The 21,566-nt window shown below is 36.1% G+C and overlaps 1 protein-coding gene across 1 annotated transcript in view; it reads left to right on the top strand.

The window, feature by feature from the left end:
* DPP10 (dipeptidyl-peptidase 10 (non-functional)) overlaps positions 1 to 21,566 on the top strand; it is a 321,640-nt gene that overhangs the window by 204,068 nt on the left and 96,006 nt on the right. The window contains exon 5 of the mRNA XM_005869090.2: positions 13,749 to 13,869. Within this exon, the coding sequence (XP_005869152.1) occupies positions 13,749 to 13,869 (121 nt within the window). The remainder of the gene's footprint in view (positions 1 to 13,748; positions 13,870 to 21,566) is intronic.

The following is a 21,566-nucleotide window of genomic DNA, read 5'->3' as shown; positions in this document are numbered from 1 at the left end:
TTGAATAGACTATCTATACCCCATTGTATGTTTTTACATCCAAATTCAAATATCTATATATATAAAAGCCAAGCAACTGGAACAACTGGGATGCCCGGAATGACCATTACAACCAGTTGCTATGACACACACTGGGGCTGGCCAACCAACCCGATCGGGGGCGGGGCTGGCCGGCTAACCTCCCGTGGCCCATCCCCCTGGCTGGCCTGGCCCCTAATTATTCCCTCCACCATGACTGGGGGCAGGACTGGCTGGCCAACCTCTCGAGGCTCCTCCCCCGAGCCAGCCCGGCACCTATCACCCAGATTGGGGCAGGCCAGCTGGACCCCATTCATGCACGAATTCGTGCACTAGGCCTCTAGTTGTCTATAAAGGTATGAGTTTATTTCTGGGCTTTCTATTCTGTTTCATTGATCCATATGTCTGTTTTTATGCCAGTATCATTCTGTTTTGATTACTGTGACTTTAGTGTGTAGCTTGAAATAAGGTAGCGTGATTCCTCCAACTTTGTTCTTCTTTGTCAAAATTGATGTAGCTATTTGGGGTCCTTTCGTGGTACCATATAAATTTTTGGAATATGTCTTCTAGTTCTGTGAAATAGAGGATTGGTATCTTGATAGGAATTGTGTTGAATCTGTAAATTGCTTTGGGTAGTATGGACATTTTAATGATGTAAATTCTTCCTATCCATGGACTTTTTATATGCTTCCATTTATTTGTATCTCATTCCATTTCTTCAGTGTCTTATAATTTTCTGAGTACAGGTCCTTTACTTCCTTGGTTAAATTTATTTCTAGGTATCTTATTTTACATATTTAAATATATTTTTTATTGATTTCAGAGAGTAAGGGAGAGGGAGAGAGAGATAGAAACATTAATGAAGAGAGAAAATCATTGATTAGCTGCCTCCTACACACCCCTTACTGGGAATTGAGCTCACAACCCAGCATTGCCCTGATTGGGAATCGAACTGAGACCTCCTGGTTCATAGGTTGACACTCAACTATGGAGCCATGTCAGCTAGGCTATTTTTTATATGTTTGAAGCAATGTGAATGTGACTGTTTTCTTAGTTTTCCTTTCTGATATTTCATTATTGGTGTATAAAACTGCAACTGATTTCTGGGTATTTATATTGTGTCCTGCTCCTTTAGTGAATTCATTTATCAGTTCTAATAGTTTTTTGTTGTTTTTGTTTTGCGGTGTGTTTTTAATGGAATCTTTAGGGTTCTCTATATACAAACAGGTTTATTTATTCCTTTCTAATTTGAATGCCTTTATTTTCTTCTTGTGTGATTGCTATGGCTAAGACTTCCAGTACTCTGTTGAATAAGAGTGGTGAAAGAAGACACCTGTTCCTTGTTCCCAATCTTAAGGGAAACCCTTATAGTTTTTGCCCATCCTATATAATAAAAGCATAGTATGCAAATTGTCCCCTCGACCGGGAGTTCATCTGGGAGTTCGACTAGGGAGCAGGGCCAGCCGGGGGAAGGGAGGGAGGTCCCGGCCGACAGCCTCTAGGGACCCTACCAGTGCACAGATTTTGTGCACTGAGCCTCTAGCTGGGTATAATGTTGGCTGGGCATTTGTCATATATGGCCTTTATTACATTGAGGTATGTTCCTTCTATTATCACTTTGGTGAGAGCTTTTGTCATAAATGGGTGCTAGATTTTATCAAATGCTTTTTCTTCATATATTGATACGATCATGTTTTTAACCTTTATTTTGTTTATATGGTGTATCATGTTTATTGATTTGCGGATATTGTACCACCCTAGCATCCCAGGAATAAATCTCACTTGATCATAGTATATGACCTTTTTAACATATTGCTGCATCTGGTTTGTTAATATTATGTTCAGGATTTTAGCATCTATGTTCATCAGTAGTATTGGCCTATATATTTTCTTTCATTATTGTGTCTTTATCTGGTTTTTGAATTAGAATAATGCTAGCCTCGTAAAATTAGCTTGGGAATTTTCCCTCCTCTTGAATTTTTTTGGATAGTTTGAGAAGCATAGGGGTTAGTTCTTTGAATGTTTGGGAAAATTCACCTGTGAAGCTACCTGGTCCAGGACGTTTATTTGTTAGGAATTTTTTAAATTATTGTTTCAATTTCACTACTTGCAATCTGTCTATTCAGATTCGTTCATTCTTCCTGATTCAGTTATAGAAGATTGTATGTTTCTAGGAATATATCCATTTCATCCAGATTGGTCAATTTGTTGGCATATAGTTGTTCATAATATTTTCTTACAATTCTTTGTATTTCTTTGGTGTCAGTTGTTACTTCTCTCATTTATGATTTTATTTATTTTAGTCCTCTCTTTTTTATTGATGAGTCTGATTAAAGGTTTGTCAATCTTGCTTACTTTCCAAAGAACCATCTCTTGGTTTCATTGATCTTTTGTATTGTAATTTTAGACTCTATTTCATTCATTTTTGCTCTGATCTTTATTATTTCCTTCCTTCTATTCACTTTGGGCTTTGCTGCTCTTTTTCTAGCTCTTGTAATTAAAATTTAGATTGTTTATTTGAAATTTTTCTTTTTTCTTGAGGTAGGTCTGTAATGCTAGGAATTTAGGACTGTTTTCACTGTGTCTCATAGATTTTGAGTTATTGTGCTTATTTTCACATTCATTTCAAGATATCTTTTGATTTCTTCCTTTATCTCATTGTTAAATTGTTCATTCATTCATTATTTAGTAACATGTTATTTAGCCTTCATGTTTTTGTGAGTGTTTCAGATTTTTTTTCCTTGTGATTAGTTTCTAGTTTCATACTATTATGTTCAGAGAAAATGCTTGATATGATTTCAATCTTCTTAAATTTATTGATATATTTTTTGTGTCCTAACATGTGGTCTATCTTAGAAAATATTCCATGTACAATTGAAAAGAATATGTATTCTGCAGCTTTGGGGTGAAATGCTCTGAAGATATCAATTCAATCTATCTGGTCTAGTGTGTCACTTAAGGCTACTCATTTCTTGTTGATTTTCTGCCTTGAAGATCTATCCACTGAAGTCAATGAAGTGTTAAAATCTCATATCATGATTGTATTATTGTCAATCTCTCCCTTTATGTCATCAAGATTTACTTTACATATTTAGGTGCTCCTATGTTGGGTGCATAAATATTTACAAGGGTTATATCCTCTTGTTGGTTTGCTCCCTTTATCATTCTGTAGTCTCCTTCTTTGTCTCTTACTATAGTCTTTATCTTAAAGGATATTTTGTCAGATATAACTATTGCTACCCCAGCTTTTTGTTTTAAATTACCATTTGCATAAAATATATTTTTACATCTTACCTTTAGTCTATGTGTATATTTTTGTTCTGTGGTGGGTCTCTTGTAGACAACTCATATATGGGTCTTGCTTTCTTATCCATTTAGCTATACTGTCTCTTGATTGGAGCATTTGAGCCATTTACATTTAAAGTGATTATTGATAGGTACATGCTTATTGCCATTTTATTCTTTTAAATATGAGCCTCAATTGTTATTACTCCTCTTCTTCATTTTCTTCTCCTCCTCCTTCCTCCTCCTCCCCCTCCCACTCCTCCTCCTCCTCCTCCTCCTCTTCTTCTTCCTCCTTAAAACAGGCCCTTTGAAATTTTTGTAGCACTAGTTTGGTGTTAGAAAACTCCTTTACCTTTTTTTTCTTGCAGAAGCTCTTTATTTCACCTTTCATTTTGTATGACAGCTTTGCCAGGTAAAGCAGTCTTGGTTTTAGGCCCTTGTTTTTCATCACTTTGAATATTTTATTTCAACCTCTTATGACCTAAAACGTTTCTATCATGAAATAAGTGGTCAATATTATGGCAACTTCCTTATAGGTAACTAATAGCTTTTCTCTTGCTGCTTTTAAGATTACCTCTTTGTCTTTAACCTTTGCCATTTTAAATATATTGTGTTGGTATGGGCCTCAATGGGTTCATCTTGTTTGGGACTCTCTGCACTTCCTGGACTTGTGTGTCTTTTTCCTTCACAATTTAAGGAACTTTTCCATCATTTTCTTCAAATAAGTTCTCAATCCTTTGCTCTCTCTCTTCTCCTTTGTCACCTTAATGATATGGATTTTGTTATGCTTCATGCTGTCCCAAAGGTCCCTTAAATTATCCTCATTCTTTTTAAATCTTTTTTCTTTGTGCTTCTCTGATTGGGTGTGTTTATTTTTTTCTAACCTGTCTTTCAAATTGCTTATTTGATCCTCTGCTTCATCCTATTATCTTTTTATTCCTTCAATGTATTATTGATGTTAGATATGGTATTCCTTCTTTCTGACAGGCCATTTTTTTTTATAGATTCTATTTTCTTTTTCATGCTGTTGTAGTTCTAATTTCCTTGAGCATCCTTATAACCATTACTTTGAACTCTATATATGATAAATTTCTTGCCTCCATTTTATTTAGCTCTTTTTCTGGAGAATTCTGTTCATTCATTTTCAGCCTATTTCTTTATCTTTCTATTTTGCATACCCCTTTGTGTCTATCTCTATGTATTAGATAGATCTGCTATGACTCCCAGTCTTCATGGAGTGGCTTTACATAGTAGGGTCCTATGGGACCCAGTTTCGCAGCCTCCTTGATCACCTGAGCCAGGTGCACTAAGCGTGTTCCTTGTGTGGGTTATATGGGCCCTTTCACTGTAATTTATTATTGATTGCTATTCATCCATTCTTGTGTGGCAATGACCCTCAGGCTGGCTGACTGTGAGGCATCTCCAACCACAGCATGCAAGCTGCTGTGCAGGTGCTGACCACATGAAGTGGAATTTGCCTCACCAGGGTTTAATGCCTTGAGATCTCTTTCTGGATATGCTGTTTGTGATTCATATTGAATATTGCTTTGACCTTGCCTGAAGATGATATCTGGATGCATTGGTTCTAGACCTCTTCGCAGGGACTCTGGTGCAGGTCAATGTCAAATGCTGTTTGTTTCCGGCCCTTGGAAACCTGTTGGGGCTCCAAGTAATCCACAGTTTGTGGCTGTCTCACCTGAACTTGGATGCGTGCAGGAAGGACCAAGATGCACACCATGGCCAGCTTTCGCCCTCACTGGTATAGGGGGCAGTTCAGCAACAGTCCCCAGGCTCTCTGACAAGATCACCTCTGCCTGCTTCTGCCTGTGAGGCTCAGTCACTGGAAGAGCCCCTGGCAGAGTTGGGATAATGGGGATAGATCTCTTGTGAAATGGAAGGCTGTTCAGGCTTCAGGGAAGGTGATGGTGTAGTTCCCAACCCAGAGCCACAAGACTCAATCTGTCCCATATTTTGCACTTATCTGAGTAGAAAGGAGCCCCTAGGGGTCAGGCAAGTGGGGCTACTGGAGCTAGGAAGGAGGGTCTGCTGGGAGCAGGCGGGTGATTCTATCTGCTATCTGGTATCTCATGATGGGGAAGCACCAGTCAGTTTCATGGGGAAATAAAGGCATGGCCTCCATCCCAAGGCCAGACAACTCAATCACTGATACCCTCTGAGTCTGTCTAGATCTCTATACACTGACCCAGGCTTCTGACTTTTCAAGCAGGGACTAAGCTATGCAGAGTTGGGCAAAAAGGAGTCCAGTGGGTGGGTCTATTGCTTTCTCCAAGGCTGATGCCACACAGAGTGGAATGTCCCACTGTACAAAGATGTTGTCTGCCTTATCAGAGAATGACTCAGCACAGGGATTCTGGTAGTGTCCTCCTCCTGCCCCCCGCCCCCCCCAAGCCAGAAACACCAGAATATCTTCAGGTGACTCTATTCCACCCTTCCCTCCCTCCACCAGAGCCCACGAGGTATGGCTGCAAACAAAATTTTGTGAATTAGCCCTTTAAGAAGGTGCATGTGTTTCCAGTAGATTCCATGTCTCCCTGGCAGACAGAAACCCCACTGTTAATCACAGCCAGATGTTACGTGGACACCTCTTCCTGGGTCCTGTGCTTTAGGCTGGGCATCCCAGCTTGGGGTTCAGACCACATTCTTCTCAGGGGAAACCCCTGCAGCTGCGATATCACTCCTGAACCTCAGCCACTGCCCATGGGAGCCGGACCGGCCTTTTTTGTGTCTCTGCCTTTCCTACCAGTCTCAATATGGCTTCTTCTGTAAATCATTGGTTGTAAGACTCCCCTTCAGTCAGTCTTAAATTGGTTATTCAGGTTGATTCTTTAACTTAGTTGTAATTCCAGTTTGGTCCTGGAAGGAGGTGAGTGCACCTTCCATCTGCTCTGCCACCATGTTGAAGCTGGTTCCACCTTTAGCATTTTTCAGTTAGGCACAGACTCTTTGATAAGCATGTGATAATTTCTTCCAGTTTCCCTCAAACCTCTTTTATGCAATCTCTTTAAAAGTTTTCCCCATTTAAAATTAAAGGAGCTACAATACAAATTTAAAAACAAATTGTTTTTAACATCAGAGACTAAATTGCATATGCACCATGCTTATTCTTTATGGAATGATGGATAATAGAATAATTCTTTAATTGGGCAATATTAGAGTCAAAGCACTGACAGAAAGACTTAGATTTGCCATTTTATTAGACATAATACAAGTGAGGAGAATGAAGGGGGGTTTGGGGGGAGCAGTGAATAATCTATGGCCAACACCAAACATGAAATTGTAAGAATCAGAAATTACTCCTTTTGTTGTCGTTGTTGTTAATGCTCACCTGAGGATAAAGGTTATTAAAGCAGGTGGTGTTATACCTACCCATACTCACAAGTAGGGTTTAATTTTTATCCCATTTGTAGCAGACAGATTACTGAAGCAAAAGGATAGCCACTTCTGAAGAATTTCACAGGGGTGAGGGGGGGATAACACGGATATATTTCAAGTGTTTTCTATTCTAGATTCCAAGTTATGCTTTTATTTAAATGATTATTATTCTCAGTTCATCATTGCTTCAATTACATTTAGTTCAGGAGAACATTAACTAGAATAAATAAATGAATTCTTGACACAGACATTTCATTACTAAGTCCACATTTCTATGGTTATTTTAATGATATCCAGTATTTTGGGAAGATGTAGTAAAATTTGTTTGGATGTTTCTGCATTACAGACAAAAAACAAACAAACAAAAAATACCTATATTTCTTCATTTGTGGCCAAGGATGCCTTGAAATTGCATGAAGTGGAATTGAGAGTCTAGAGCTGTGGGGAAAATGTGTATGGAGGACAGCCAAGGCTGGTTCCACCTTCTGCATTTTCCAATTTGTTTTCCTATCAGCATGCCTATAAACTAGAAAGCATTAGGCACAGACTCTTTGATAAGCCTATGATCATTTCTTCCAGTCTCCCCAACTCTCTTTTATGAAATCTCTTTAAAATTTTTCCCAATTAAAATAAAAGGAGTTACAATACAAATATAAAAACTAATTGTTTTAACATCAGAGACTAAAGTGCATATGCACTATGCTTTATGCTAATCCTTGATGGATGAGAGGGAGGACAGCTGGCTGGGAAAAAGCGAGGTTAACCAAGTTTGCTCCCAACATAAATAACAGTGAAGGACTTTCTTACCTATGAGGGTTTGAAGGTTAAACTGTTGCATGCTACCTAGCAAGAAAGATGCCTGGAACTAAGCCAGAGAATTGGCTTAGGTTTACAGCAGGAGGAAATGAATTTATTAAAAAGATTTCTGAAAGTTTTCAGAATGAATGAGAAGGTTGAAACTCCAGAACTGGAATACCAGGCATTGGTGGTGAAACTCCAGAACTGGAATACCAGCAGGCATTGGTGGACACAGGACGGTCGTTCTGCTGTTTGGTCTAATTAGCATATTAGTTCTTTATTATATAGGATTGAGCATATATGTACAGGTACATAGATGATATTCATAACCTGGATTTCGGTTTCTTTAGTCCTGTAGGCCACCATGGGAGTGTTAATACCACCACTTTACAAATGAGGACAATAAGTATCAGAGAGGTTAAGTAAGCTCATTGCCCAATTGTGAAAAGAGCACTGCCAGGGTTAGGTTCCATGTCTTTCTGAGGGAAATCCCATTTTTCTACATTTTTGCTTTTATTTTTATTTTTCGTCTCAAGTTCTACTGCCATGACACATATTATGTGGTAACATTTTACCCTAAATTAATGTTCTCATATATTGATTTTATTGTTCTTTACCTGCACATCGACAGTGATATGTATGTGCCTGCATTAGAAATCTCATTCGATTGTAAGGCTTTGACTTTATATACCCCAGGCTTACCAAAGTGTCTAGCATATAAAGGATGACAGTTACATATTCACTTTATGATGGAGGACTATAAGAAAAGAAATAAGGCAAGAAAATGGGGTAATAAAGGAAAAATGAAAGAAAAAGTGGAGTGAGGGAGGAAAGGGATTCATTTTGAAACATATACATATGTACATACAGATATTTTAATGATATAAAAATGTGATGATTCTATGAATCCCAGCTTAATACTTGAGGCCCATAACTATTTGTACTATTATTTTTAATTATCAAGATAATCTATTTATCATAAGATCTTCTCTTATTCTAAAGGAGATTTATGGATTGATGTAGCCAAGAGAGTCTGCTGTTACACTTCATTGATTGGAGTTGGTCTTCAGTTATCTCTTCGCTAACTTTTATCTGGTATCCATTTTTCTCCAGAAATTAAAGTATGGATAATAGGGTTTTGGAACTGAAAAGTGACTTACATAATTATGAATTTAAGACAAAGGGTTATATTTCACTTCTTTGAAAATGCATAATGTTCTGTAAAGGTATTAAGAACTCTTTGAAAGGGCTTCCTGATATGAATAATTGCAAATGTCAAAGGATGAGAGTTCTCTGATAGTGATTCTATCTCCAGAATGTCAGGTGCTGGTGCAAAGGTGACATGAATGATTTGAATGAGTTGTTCTATATCTTAGTGATGATCCTGCAGGTAAATGAAAGCAGTGCTCAATAACCCACAGAGATTTATTCAAAGTCAAAATGTCAGAGGTAATCAAACTTGTGTTCATAGCTTTACTTTGCATTATATAAATGGACACTTAGAATTGATTGCATACTGTTAAATTAAGGAAACATAATTTTTGTAAAGTTGGATGATACACTATGGCTTTTAATAATATACTGATAGTCATTAGGGTGATAAAATTGAAATAAGGAATAAATGAGATAATGTTTTGAAAGTATTTTGAAAAATCCCAGACAATTGGTAATGTTCACTAAAAAAGGTATACTTTTCGTTTCCTTTGCCTTCTTAAACATGTATTGAGATACAGTACATGTTTAAGGTGTAAAATTATATAAACTACTCATGAAGTGAAAAGCGTAAGACAAGAATATGTAAAATGTGAATTGTGGTTTGTGTTCAGATGGTGAGGACTTCTCTAATTGGGATGCTACAAAATAGGAATATAATGAAAATAATAGGACATAGGTTGGGGCTAATATACCATAGATAATCTTAAATGCCAGATTAAGGAGTTTGTATCATATGTTTTTAGGGGATAGGTAGCCACGAAATGCTCTGAGCAAAGGGAAGGAAGGGCACAGTTAAGAAACATTTCGACTAATCACATTGAAAACTATTAATATAGCAGACTAGATACTATAGTGTCTAGTATCTATATAGTATAGTATAGTATAGTATAGTATAGTATAGTATTGCAAAGTAAACAGAAGACCTGAACTAAAGAAATTGTGAAAAATAAAAATAAGGGTTTAAATATGAGAAGAATTTAAAAGGCAAACTCATTAGAGCTTACATAGGAAATGATCTATACTATACTATACTATACTATACTATACTATACTATACTATACTATACTATACTATACTATACTATACTATACTATACTATACTATACTATACTATACTATACTATACTATACTATACTATACTATACTACTAGAGGCCCGATGCACTAAATTCATGCAAGAGTAGGTTTTCCTCCCCCAGCTGCTGGCACCTGCTTCCCTCTGGCACCTGGGATATATCTTGGGATATATTCCTAAAAGTGGGACACTGGGTCAAATGGGAGTTCCATTTTTAGTTTTTTGAGGAAATTCTATATTGTTCACAGTGGTTGCTATTTTAATTGCTCAGGCCAGAAATGCCTCCATCCTCCTGGATGCTTCCCCCCACCCCCGCTCTTCCTATCTGCCTAATTAAGCTAACTAGCTAATCCTTATCACCATCAACATAGGAAAGCATGCCTTTCACCATATCCCTGCCAGAATGAGTTATCTGGGAAAGTCATAATTTTTTTCCCCAGAAAGCAAGTCACAGTAGAAGGCAACCCAAAGACTATCTGAACTCCACTGTAACTTTACAGATTCTCTTACATTATTACAATGCTTGGGGTTTTTTTTAATAATTCAGTTTTCTAATGTAAAATTATCATGATAAATCACTTAAATCAGTAAGGGTAGAATAGCTTTTCAGTAATATTTCAGTTAAAAGAGATTTAATATTCAGTTATACTTTTGTTTTATTTTGCTGGTTTTTTGTTTTCTTTTAAGCTGGTGAAAAGTTTGGGAGAGTCTGCTGTATCTCCCAAACTTTTTTTGTATCAGGTATTATCTCTGTTTGAATCGGTCACAATGGGCTAGTTTACACTGTGGTCACTCAATCTCAAACTCTTAATGACCTTTAACACCAATGGTTCATTTCTAGCTATAGCCCATTACCAATTGGCTAGGGGTAGGGAAAGAATTTGATCCACGCCTATTTTCCACCATTGAAGCATTGCTGGTGGTTGTGGCAGAGGCCAGAAAAGACAGAAAATTGAAAACCCGCTTTGAAAAAAATTCTACCCAGCAATAACTGTATGTCTGATCACTTGGTAATTAGCAATATTGACCAACACATTTATTAGAATGATTTCTTGAAACTCTTATTACATATTTCTCAACTTGTCATGATTCAGCACATAGTATTTCTGCTGTCTTCCCGTTCCCCTAATGGTGACTTTACCAATTTGGAATTATTTTGTAAGTGTATTAAAATAATTAATGTTGAAAAACTGGATAGTTGGGTTGCTCTATAGATTGAAGAGTTAATGGTCACACAGCTACCCGTTTCTATTTGTTATACTGTTCAGGTGGCTCGCTGAAAGAATTGATTAATGACATCAAAATATTATGACAGCTTAATCAGCAACATCAGGATAAATGACATTAGTGTTTGTCATATTTTCAATGTGATTGAAAACTAGTTGCAGCCCCTGATTCTTGCCAGTTAGTACCAGTTTAAACTCATCAGTGTGTTCACCTCGGACTTGAAAATAGTTGCAGCTCTTGTCTTGCTAAGGTAGTGGTTAGAGTTTGTGATTGTTATTTGAAACTATATAATTCTTGGAAATACCTTGACGATTGAAAGGGGTTGGGAAATGATGAATGTACATTTTCATGAAGGCAGCGAGTAATTTTTGTCCACAGAAAAATGATCTTTTGGACAATCTCTGGTATTGCAGCTTTGAGTGAATGACATTAAAATTCTGATTCCATATTGCTGGATCTTTTACATTGAAGCAGATGTCAGTTTCTTATGGATCCTGAATATCATCCACTCTGTTCTTCAACTATAAATGTAATTACTGGTCAATGGTTTTGGATAATTTATACATCTGATGAAATCATGGAGGTTTTATTAATATTTGACTTAGAGGGTTTTGTTTGTTTGTTTGTGTTTGTTTTTACCTTCAGAAAGCAGAGGATTTGGAACAATTTTACTTTGAGTTAAGTCACTTCTACTCCTAATAATAATAGCCACTTTGCTTAAGCAGCCTGGGTGTGGATGATCTAAATTGTCATTACTCACAAACCCTAAACAGAAGGTTCAGATCCAAAGAGGAGATTCCCTCTAAGTCAGGAGGACTTTGTGTGACTATTTCATATATTGTTTGTAAGTTTTACAAAAGATGTGGAACTTAAGCTTTAGATGGCTGGAATAAAGTTAATATTTTTTCTGTCATGAGGGACTGTGAACGTCATTAAAATTAACTTCCATCCAGTTTTATGACACCTGAGATATAGGTCTTAAACTTTTGCCAAAGTGTGACACATATCCTTTCAATAATAAGCTTATTTCTATATTCTATTATCACTTGAAACCTTCCTAAATGAAGCAAAAGCAGTAAATATTATTTGCTAATAACTCTCCTCTTCCTTCTTTTCCTGCTGGTACTGTTCCACTACTACTCCTAATAAATTTTCACATCAGCACCACGTGTAGCACTGGTCAATAGTTTGGGATAATTTATACCTTGCCTGAAGCTGTAGAGATTTTGTTTTGATTTAGAGTTTGGAATCTCATAAAGCTCAGGATTTTTAAACCAAATTATTCTGAGTGCAGTCAGCCTTGCTTCTAATAATAGACACATGTGCTATATGTTCTATATTCATCATCTCATTTATTCCTACAACAGATATCTAGAAATTAGACATAAATATTTATTAAAGGAGGGAACTAAGATTTTAGAAAGCTACAGAAAAGTATCCAAGTCACTGAGATTTTAAATTTAGGCTGCCTTATTATAAAGCCCATACTTTTAAATACCCTGTTGTATATTTCTTTCTTCTCCCTTGCCAAATTCTTTTTATTCTATTAATATTCTCACCTGTAATATAAATGTCAGGTAGTGGTGGAATGATTAATTAAATACTCTAACTGTTAAATGCTTGCCAAATCCTCAAAATCAAAACAGAATATCAACAAAATATTCTGGATATTAACATTGCTTTCATCACTGTGCATACCAAGATTATAAATCTAGGGCCTCATAATTAATCAGATAATTATTTCAGAAGCTATTATGTTTGCTGTATTTGCTCTTGTGTAATGATCCTATAGCATGCTGGAACACGTGGGCACTAGGCCAGTTTTCACATTCTTAGTAGAATGTTCAATCAAAATAGCAATTTGGCTCATGGTGGACAGTATTCTATTCCCTTCAATATGTGGATGAAACATGGTTCTATGAAGGTTATATTATCACATCGGCCAGCAGTTTGAAATGTTATCACTAAAATATTTTAAAGTGGTTATAAATAATTTTGCCCTGATGTTGCTATTATTTTGTTGATATTATTTGTAGTTGACATTATTGGGGCTGTTATTGTTGTTGATACTATTTTGGAAGACTCTCCGATGTGTTTTAATAAAAAAATCTTTCCAAAACTCTCAGGCACAAGGTTATTATTACTGCTATGCTATTTGGGAAAGAATTGCCAGAAGAGAGTGGGGCATAGTGAAGTGTGTTGACTTAACAATTACAAGGAATTCTATCTTCCTTTCCTTTTATCAGCAGATCTGTATATGGAGCTAGATAGAAATCAGAGAGATTCTGTAAATATTATTTCACTGACCACAAAAAGTAAAATGAAAGACGCCAACTTGAAGCCTTTCAAACAGTCAGTTGGCTGTTACTAAAATGGTATCTGGTATAGTTTTCAGTCTCTTGAGGATGCAAAATATTATCTCAAATCCAAACCAATTTTAAAATAAGAGAAAGAGATTATTAAGTAGATGAAAAGTTGTGATTGAAAATATGGGTTTAAAACTTTAAATAGTGAGGATCATGTTATTTCTAGATGATAGTTTGATATTGATATGATAGGGAAATAAATAACTATTAATAATTAAAAGCAATACAAAAATATGCATTAAATAAAGACAAATTGAAAAACTGACAAATAAGACCCTTAGCTCTTCAGCTATTGTTCTATAATACGAAAGCTTTAAAAAAGGTTTCCTAATATGTTGGGTTTGTTTGTTTTACATGTTTCCTGATCCAGATTTATATCTTTGAGAATAATATCTACTATCAACCTGATATAAAGAGCAGTTCATTGCGACTGACATCTTCTGGAAAAGAAGGAATTATTTTTAATGGGATTGCTGACTGGTTGTATGAAGGTGAGTTGAATAGATTTAGCTTCACAAGAACGCAAATGATATATTTGAATACACTATCTCTAAGAAAAATCTGTTCAATTCCAGAACAATACTTACAGCACTATTTCTTCTCCTCATTTCCTCTCAAAATTGCCTTCATGCTTTCATTTCTTTGTATGTGCTCATATTTTGACTGGTTGTGATTTGTTCAAGCCAAATAGATACATATATTTTATTTTTGGTAATGCTTAACTAATGAAAGCGAATGATCACCTCTATTGCACACAGGGATTAGATGTTGAATTTTTTTGACTCTCTCAAAAAAGCCACTTTTAAAATTCTGTCACATTTTAAAAGCCATTGTAAAAGGAGGAAAATAAAACTTACCTAAAGAGTTATTTGCAATAACTATTTAATAGTTTAATAACTGAGAATATAAAAAAGAATCAGATATGAAAACCTCTATCTAGTTTGGTTATTTACCAATTGTCAGCTTAGTTATAAGTAGTGATTTTCTTGGGAATCAAAGCTCGAGTTTAATACTTAGATTTCAGACTCTGCAACTAATTTGGCAAAATATGTCAAGATTTAAACTAAGTTAGCCTATTTTTTAAAGAAATTATAAAGCTAAGTATCACCCAGAAAATACATTTTCTGGAGCAACATTGGCAAATGTAATCTCTCTACCCAGAGTCAATATTTCTAATTCTGTTTTAAAAACAGTAAATTACTTAGTTCATTTATTTCTTCATCCATTCTCTCCTTCAACACACAATTTTAAAGAACTGCTATGTTCTAAGTACTTGCCTGGGTCTGAGATACATCAGGGAACAAAACTAAGTACTGCTCTCAGCACCTCACATTAAGAGACACATTTTTCTGGGTGGAGCTATTTTTATCAAGAAAGATATGTTGTAGCTCTTGATATTTATTTATTTCTAATAAGTATATTGGGATGACATTAGTTAATAAGATCATATAAGCTTCAAGTGTACATTTCTATGATATAAGATCTATATATTACACTGTGTGCCCACCAACCACAGTCAAACCATCTTCAGTTGATATTTGTGTGTGTATGTTTACATGCATATTTATATCTATTATATATGTTTGTGTACATGCCAGCTTCAAATAATCAAAGATTTGAGAGGCCACAGTTTATCCCCAGGAGCAGTAGTAGCTACTGTGGAAATAGCCATAATTATGCTATGACATTTTTAAAAATTGTAATACCAAAATAGATAAGTAAGGTTCTTTGGTTGAGAGTGTCAGAAGCTATCTCTGGCTTTCTTATTTCAAAAAGATGAATTGTTTGAAGGGCCTGGGATGTCCCAGTGAATTGAAAAAAACAGGTGGAGAACAAATATGAAACCTAGGTAGTTCTGGTAAACTAGAAAGCCAGAGCTAACCATCTCTTATCTAAAGGAGATAGATAAGATATGCCCTTTATCTTTAAAATATTGTTGGGCTGTGTGAAACCTTGACAGATCAAGAAACCAGATCAATGTAGTGTGGTAAGTAGTCAAATCACAGTGAACACAGGATTCTTTGAAAGAACAAAGGAGAGGGACTTAGCCCATCCTAGGAATTTGCAAATATTTTCTAAAGAAGAAAACCTCTGAGTTGAGCCTGAACCAGTAAGTAGAACACATAAGAAGAAACTAGGAAGGAAAACCAAAGCAAGGGTTAAAGCTTACAAGAGCACGATAGGGTTAAATAGCATAGTGAGGGCCTAAGGAATGAAAATCTGCTTAGTATTAATGTGGCATAACATTTAAGAAAAAGGAAGTCAGCAAGAACCAAGAGATAGTGACAATAAAAATAATCTGGAATTTTAATTACATTTTGCCTGGAAAATAGGGAAACTAATAGAGTTTTTCAAGTAAGAGAGTGTCAAGATTAGATGTTTCATATAAATAAATCATTTGACTCTAGTGTGAAGCTGGGGTTGAACGGCAGCAAGAACTAAGGAGCAGCTATTAGGTGTTTTCTAGTATCAAGAGATAATGACCAATAGGACTATGGTTAGGGCAGGAAGAAGGAGGGAAGACTACAATTGATGAAGCAGTAAAGTAGATAGATCTTTGCGGTAAGTGGATGGGGCAGATGGAAGACAAGAATGAGTCTCTGCCTTCTGGTTTGGTCACTTGTAAATAGTGGTGACAGACATCGGGAGCCAACATTCATAAGGAGTAGTGGACTTCAGTGAGGAGAGAAACAGTTTAGTGGGAACACTGGTGCTTCATAGCATGCTGGCATGCTACATTGTGTGACAAATTGTGATCCTTAACATCAAGTCAACTGGGGGTATACTCAATGTAAATTGTACTATCTTGACCAATGATCAAGATGACTTGGGTCTCTGTCCTTTAAGGAAAAAATCATATAGTTTATAGTATTGCATTTTAAAGAAAATTGTAAGGAGATAAATTACAGACCATTATCTGACAAATTAGTTTTTTTCTTAATTAGAACATAAACATTCTATATAGTTGGGCTAAAAGTGAACAGTGTGTTGAGGGATAGGCAGAACAAACAAGTAACAAAAACTTTTGTGATGACATTGTAGGTCTGACATTCCAAAGGGGAAATAGAAAAATGATAGTTTTTTGTCATTCAATTTAAACTCAATCCTTTGGGCTCTTATGGTCTAGGCCAGGGGTGGGCAAACTTTTTGACTCGAGGGCCACAATGGGTTCTTAAACTGGACCAGAGGGCCGGAACAAAAGCATGGATGGAGTGTTTGTGTGAACTAATATAAATTCAAAGTAAACATCATTACATAAAAGGGTATGGTCTTTTTTTTTTTTTTTTAGTTTTATTCATTTCAAACGGGCCGGATCCGGCCCGCGGGCCATACTTTGCCCACGGCTGGTCTAGGCATAGTAGGAAACTCCAGATGGGCTATGTGATTTAATCTTGCAATGCTAGTTTATCTAATCACTTGCTGAAGAAACCAAGATTCAGGCAGGATAGGCAACTTGGACATGGCCTCAAAGCTCATGAGAGGCAGAGCTTTAACTTGCATATGTATCTTCAAAGCCAGTGCGTAGTCCTAGTCAGCTCTACCTGTCACAGTTCAGCACTTTTAAATGTTTCATAAAGGATGACATACATTATGCACTTAAGCCTTCAGATTTCACTGGTCTTTTTTCTCAGCCAAAGACTCTGAACCCTACTATTCAGGGACTTAAGTCAATTCTGCTTTAGTTCCAAGAGAAGGGACCCTACCAAGGGAATTAATGTTAAGGTTTGGTAGAGGGATTTAGGCATATATTTTAGGACCTTGTATTCATATCATTGATTTTCCCTCAACATTTTTCCTGTCATCCCAACCTATGTTTCAAGAGTCCCACATATACCTAATCTCCCACTATTACTTTGCTTGCCGGGTGCGCAAGAGCACCCAGAATCCAGAGCTTCTCTTTTCCCTTAAACATAAGCACCCAAAATCAGTGATTTCTACTAGGAATGCATTATTCAACAGGATGTGTGTGATAATCTAGTGTGGAGGTTTCCTTTATATTACTTTACAGAACTCAATTATGACCTGAATTAGTAGGTGTGGGAGACTCAAGAAGTAATATATAACAGTTTCACTTACTTTTTAAATTGAAATTTGCCTTCTGTAAATGCTATTGGAAAAAAAAAAGATTAGATAAGGAATCACATAAAAGATAATAAAATGTTTTTATGCCAAATTTAAGGGCATGGCTTAATCTTTTTAAGACCAGGCCAATCTGTAAGTGTGGCTATTGTTCCCAACCGTAGTCACTAGTGTCAAGTCTTGAAAAGTTTTGAAAAGTGTCCTTTTAAAGCCCCTTTTCTTTATTTCTAGCATTATTCAATTCCTAAAGGAAGAAAAACAAATAAAACATAATGTACTTTAAAGAGTTAGTGAAGTTCAAAAGAAAAAGGTGTTATGTTCAAAATAAAAAATTTAAATATAATTCACACAAAGCACATCTAATGTTATTCATATAAATTAGTGTATTTAACATGGTAACTTAACTAAATAAAGTCTCAGATGAATGTTTTATGAAAAAAACTGTAAAATTCACAGTTGCCAAGTTTACAACTTTGAGATCTTTCATAGCATTGAGTCTATTAAATAGAATAAAAAATGACTGTCACTTTCAATTGATTAAGCATATAGAATAATGGAACTAATGATTTATAAAAAAGATTTGTATTTAAGCATATTAAAATATCCTCATATTTTTAAAGAAATTCATCTTTGAAATTCAGCCCAACAGTTATTGAGCACGTTTATCTGTCAAGCATCTGAGAGCAACACAATGAGTAGTACCGATTTGGGTACTTCCAAATTATTGGAGTGAAAAATTGTAAACTATTTTCTTGGAGCATGGTAAATAGAAGTATAAGTAGAACTACACATCAGCATACTGACTAGAAGTATAAACATAATTAAGTCTGATGGAATAGGGGAATATCTTTGCATTGCGCTTTAAGAATGACAAGAATAAACAACTGAGAGAAAGAAATTATAGGACAAACAATATTTTTATCAACAAAATGTGATTGCAACTTTTTTATTGTTTGATGAGAAAAATACAAAGTGCCTATTTTTATTGCCTTCTCTTGGACACAGAAAATTACATTTATTTTTTCACTGATTCAACAAACATTTATTGAGCACTTACTAAATTCCAGTAAAACTGAACTGTAACAGATAAACAAAAAACATTAGAGACGCAGCTATGGAAGCCAGAAGACGATAGGATAATGGATATTGCTGAGTCTGGGGGCAAACAAGCTAAGGACACCAAAGTCACTGTTGGATTTGCTACCAGAACTTGACAAGAACATAATCATTCAATTGGGTGCACCAGAAGCAAGATTGCAGTGGATGGAGGTGTAAATGGGAAGTGAGAAAGTTATGAATATAGATAATTCTTTTGAGAAAGTCGACAGTGAGATACTGAAAATTAAAAGAAAAAAAATCAACTGCAGACTCACAGAATTAGCTAGCAATAGGATACTCAGAAGACCCTATCTGTCTAAGTTGATAAACAACAAATGGATACAATCAACTTACCTTTCAGAACTCAGTGGTTATATATTAGTTTTCTTTGTATGGAGGCTATGTTTTTAATTGTCTGTGATATAAAGCAACATGTATTGAAAATTCCATCTGTTCTGCAGTGAGATTTTCTAAATCAGTGTAATAAAGACAATGAAGAGTCCAGCCTACATTGAAATGGAAAAGAATGCAATTTTTAAAAATACTTTGATTACAAATAATCTAATATAATCAACACAGGAAATTTAAATCCATGAGTAATGTCCCTATTTGTTGGGATTAAAAAAAGTGTTCCTTATCCAAGAGGACTCTTAGAAAAATTCATATTAAATATGCTATTATTCATCTCTTTATTTCAGTTAACTTTGTTTTTGTACTTGAAGGAAGCCAAATAAATATCTATTTGTACTCTCCTGCTTTTTTAACATTGTTGTGAGGAACGACTTTAGTCATAGATCACTCCAAATAAATGAGAGTAGATAATATAAAGTTTCAAATGGATATTGCACTCAAATCTGGGCCATTCTAATTCCTGAGAAGCACTTGTGCACATACTATAGCACCCCGGATGGAACTTGCTTTGCTTCTTAGAAACCCTAAGTGTGGATTTCAGATAACATGATCTTTTTGCACCTTCAAGTCTCATAAGACTTAGAGTTTACACTCAATTGGCATTTAGCATTTTCTTTTCATGTGGATGCCTCATGTTTCCTTATCTGCACTATAAGTTGCTTGTGTGAATCTGGGTGAAGATCAAAACTGGAAAAAATAGACATCACATTCAAAATAGTGTTGATGCCTGGCCAGTATGGTTCAGTGGTTGAGCATTGAACCATGAACCAGGAGGTCATGGTTCAATTCCCGCTAGGGCACATGTCCAAGTTGTGGCTCGATCCTGAGTTAATTTTTCTATCTCTCTCCCCCTCTCCTTTCCTCTCACTGAAATAAATTAAAAACATATTTTAAAAAATAGTGTTCAAAGCTGTATATATGAAGAGGGCACTTACTAAAGACAAGGGATATGCAAGCATCCTGTGGCTAACAATGGTTTAGCCATTGACACCTGAAATGAGAAGGGGAGGCAGCTATTACCTGAAGCCTGTGGTTTTCACAATAATAAAAGCGGTGAATTTTGGTTGAGAGATACAGCCAGGCCCACCACATGATTTCAATGGGTAGGAACCAAATATGTAGTAAATACCATGCACTAACTTTCTTCTGTCATTTGACTTGTCTGTTGGCCATACCCAACCAAAGTCAGAAACTCTGGGAGTATTCTTATTATTCAGATAAAAACTTTCTGTCCCCAAAAGAGGAGCATAAGGTAATAGCAGTGTTAGTCCAGGTATATACACCTGAAATTTATAACTGCAGCTAACACTTTTGCTTTTTATATAAGATTCTTGGGGAAATGCTCCAATTAAGAAAAGAACTAAGCTTATCATGTGGCCTTAATTGCTAATTATGTGTCCCTTCATTAACTTCTTATTTGTTTTTTTCTTTACCTTCTGCCAACATTTTGATTAGGCAGGTTATTTACCTGGTGGATCAAACCCACACTTTAGTCCTACCAAATCATATTCCTTTGCTTCTTTTTCTTAATGAAGATGCTACAATACCAGTTTGAAATGGAAATTGGAATGTAGAAATGTGAAATTGGAAAGTGAGGTGGAATTGAACAAAGGCACATTCGTGAATCTGCTGAGTTCCAAATATAGTCTTCCTTGCCCTCCTTGTAGAGTAAAGACACATTTCTTCCTGGCAGATGAGATTAATCATCAGACTCAACTCAGTGACTATGTTTTCTGTCAGTTTATTTTTCTCAGTCATATTGAGCCCAAAATGGTCAGAAGGAAATTTTAGCTTCCAATTCAGAGGAACATAATTACCACTATGTTCTCTGTAGGAGAGAATTCTCCTTTAGGCATTAAGACTTCTAAACCCACCAAGCTCATTATCATGAGGACAAAATCCAAAATGTGTCCAGAGGGTTATTAATTGATAGTGAAAGGGAACACTGCACTTCCACCCCTGAGTTCCTAGATCTGTGCTTTCCTGGCTGTGCAGGAGGGACAATTGCATGTTGCAGGATGACATCCCAACTACAAGGTCATTGTCAAATAAATAGTGCCAAGACCCAGATGGCGCATGCTATGTCACTCCTCTATAAGCCAGGTACATACAGCCAATGGCGAACATGATGAGAACAGTGAATCCCATGGGTCTGAGCCCATTGCCCTTCTTTTTTGCTATAAAATATTGCTTGTTTGGAAGTGACATAGTAATGAATGTTATTCTGTAAGTCCACGGAGAGTAGTGCTGATAGAACTGCAGGCAACAAAGGCATATCCGCACCTAGAATATGTATCTGTGTCTATAATAACAAAACACTACCCTTCTTGATGGAATGGCCCCCATGTAAGCCACCTGCCAACAGGAACTGCTGGGAAATAATGCCATATCAACAGTTTAGTGACAACCACTGTTATTGGCAGATAATGGTGGGAGCCAGAGGCAAACTGACGTTCACCTTGCCCATTGGGTTATTGAGAGCAGCCCTGCTGCGAGTGTGCTCTGGTGAATATTAAACGGAATGTCTTCACATTTTTACATTGTTACCCCTTCTGATAAATCTGTGCACTTATTGCCCCAGCTGGTTTGGCTCAGTGGA

The sequence above is a fragment of the Myotis brandtii genome, unplaced genomic scaffold, assembly GCF_000412655.1.
Source record: "Myotis brandtii unplaced genomic scaffold, ASM41265v1 scaffold288, whole genome shotgun sequence".
NCBI lineage: Eukaryota > Metazoa > Chordata > Mammalia > Chiroptera > Vespertilionidae > Myotis > Myotis brandtii.
This window is presented reverse-complemented; position numbering and strand designations above follow the sequence as displayed.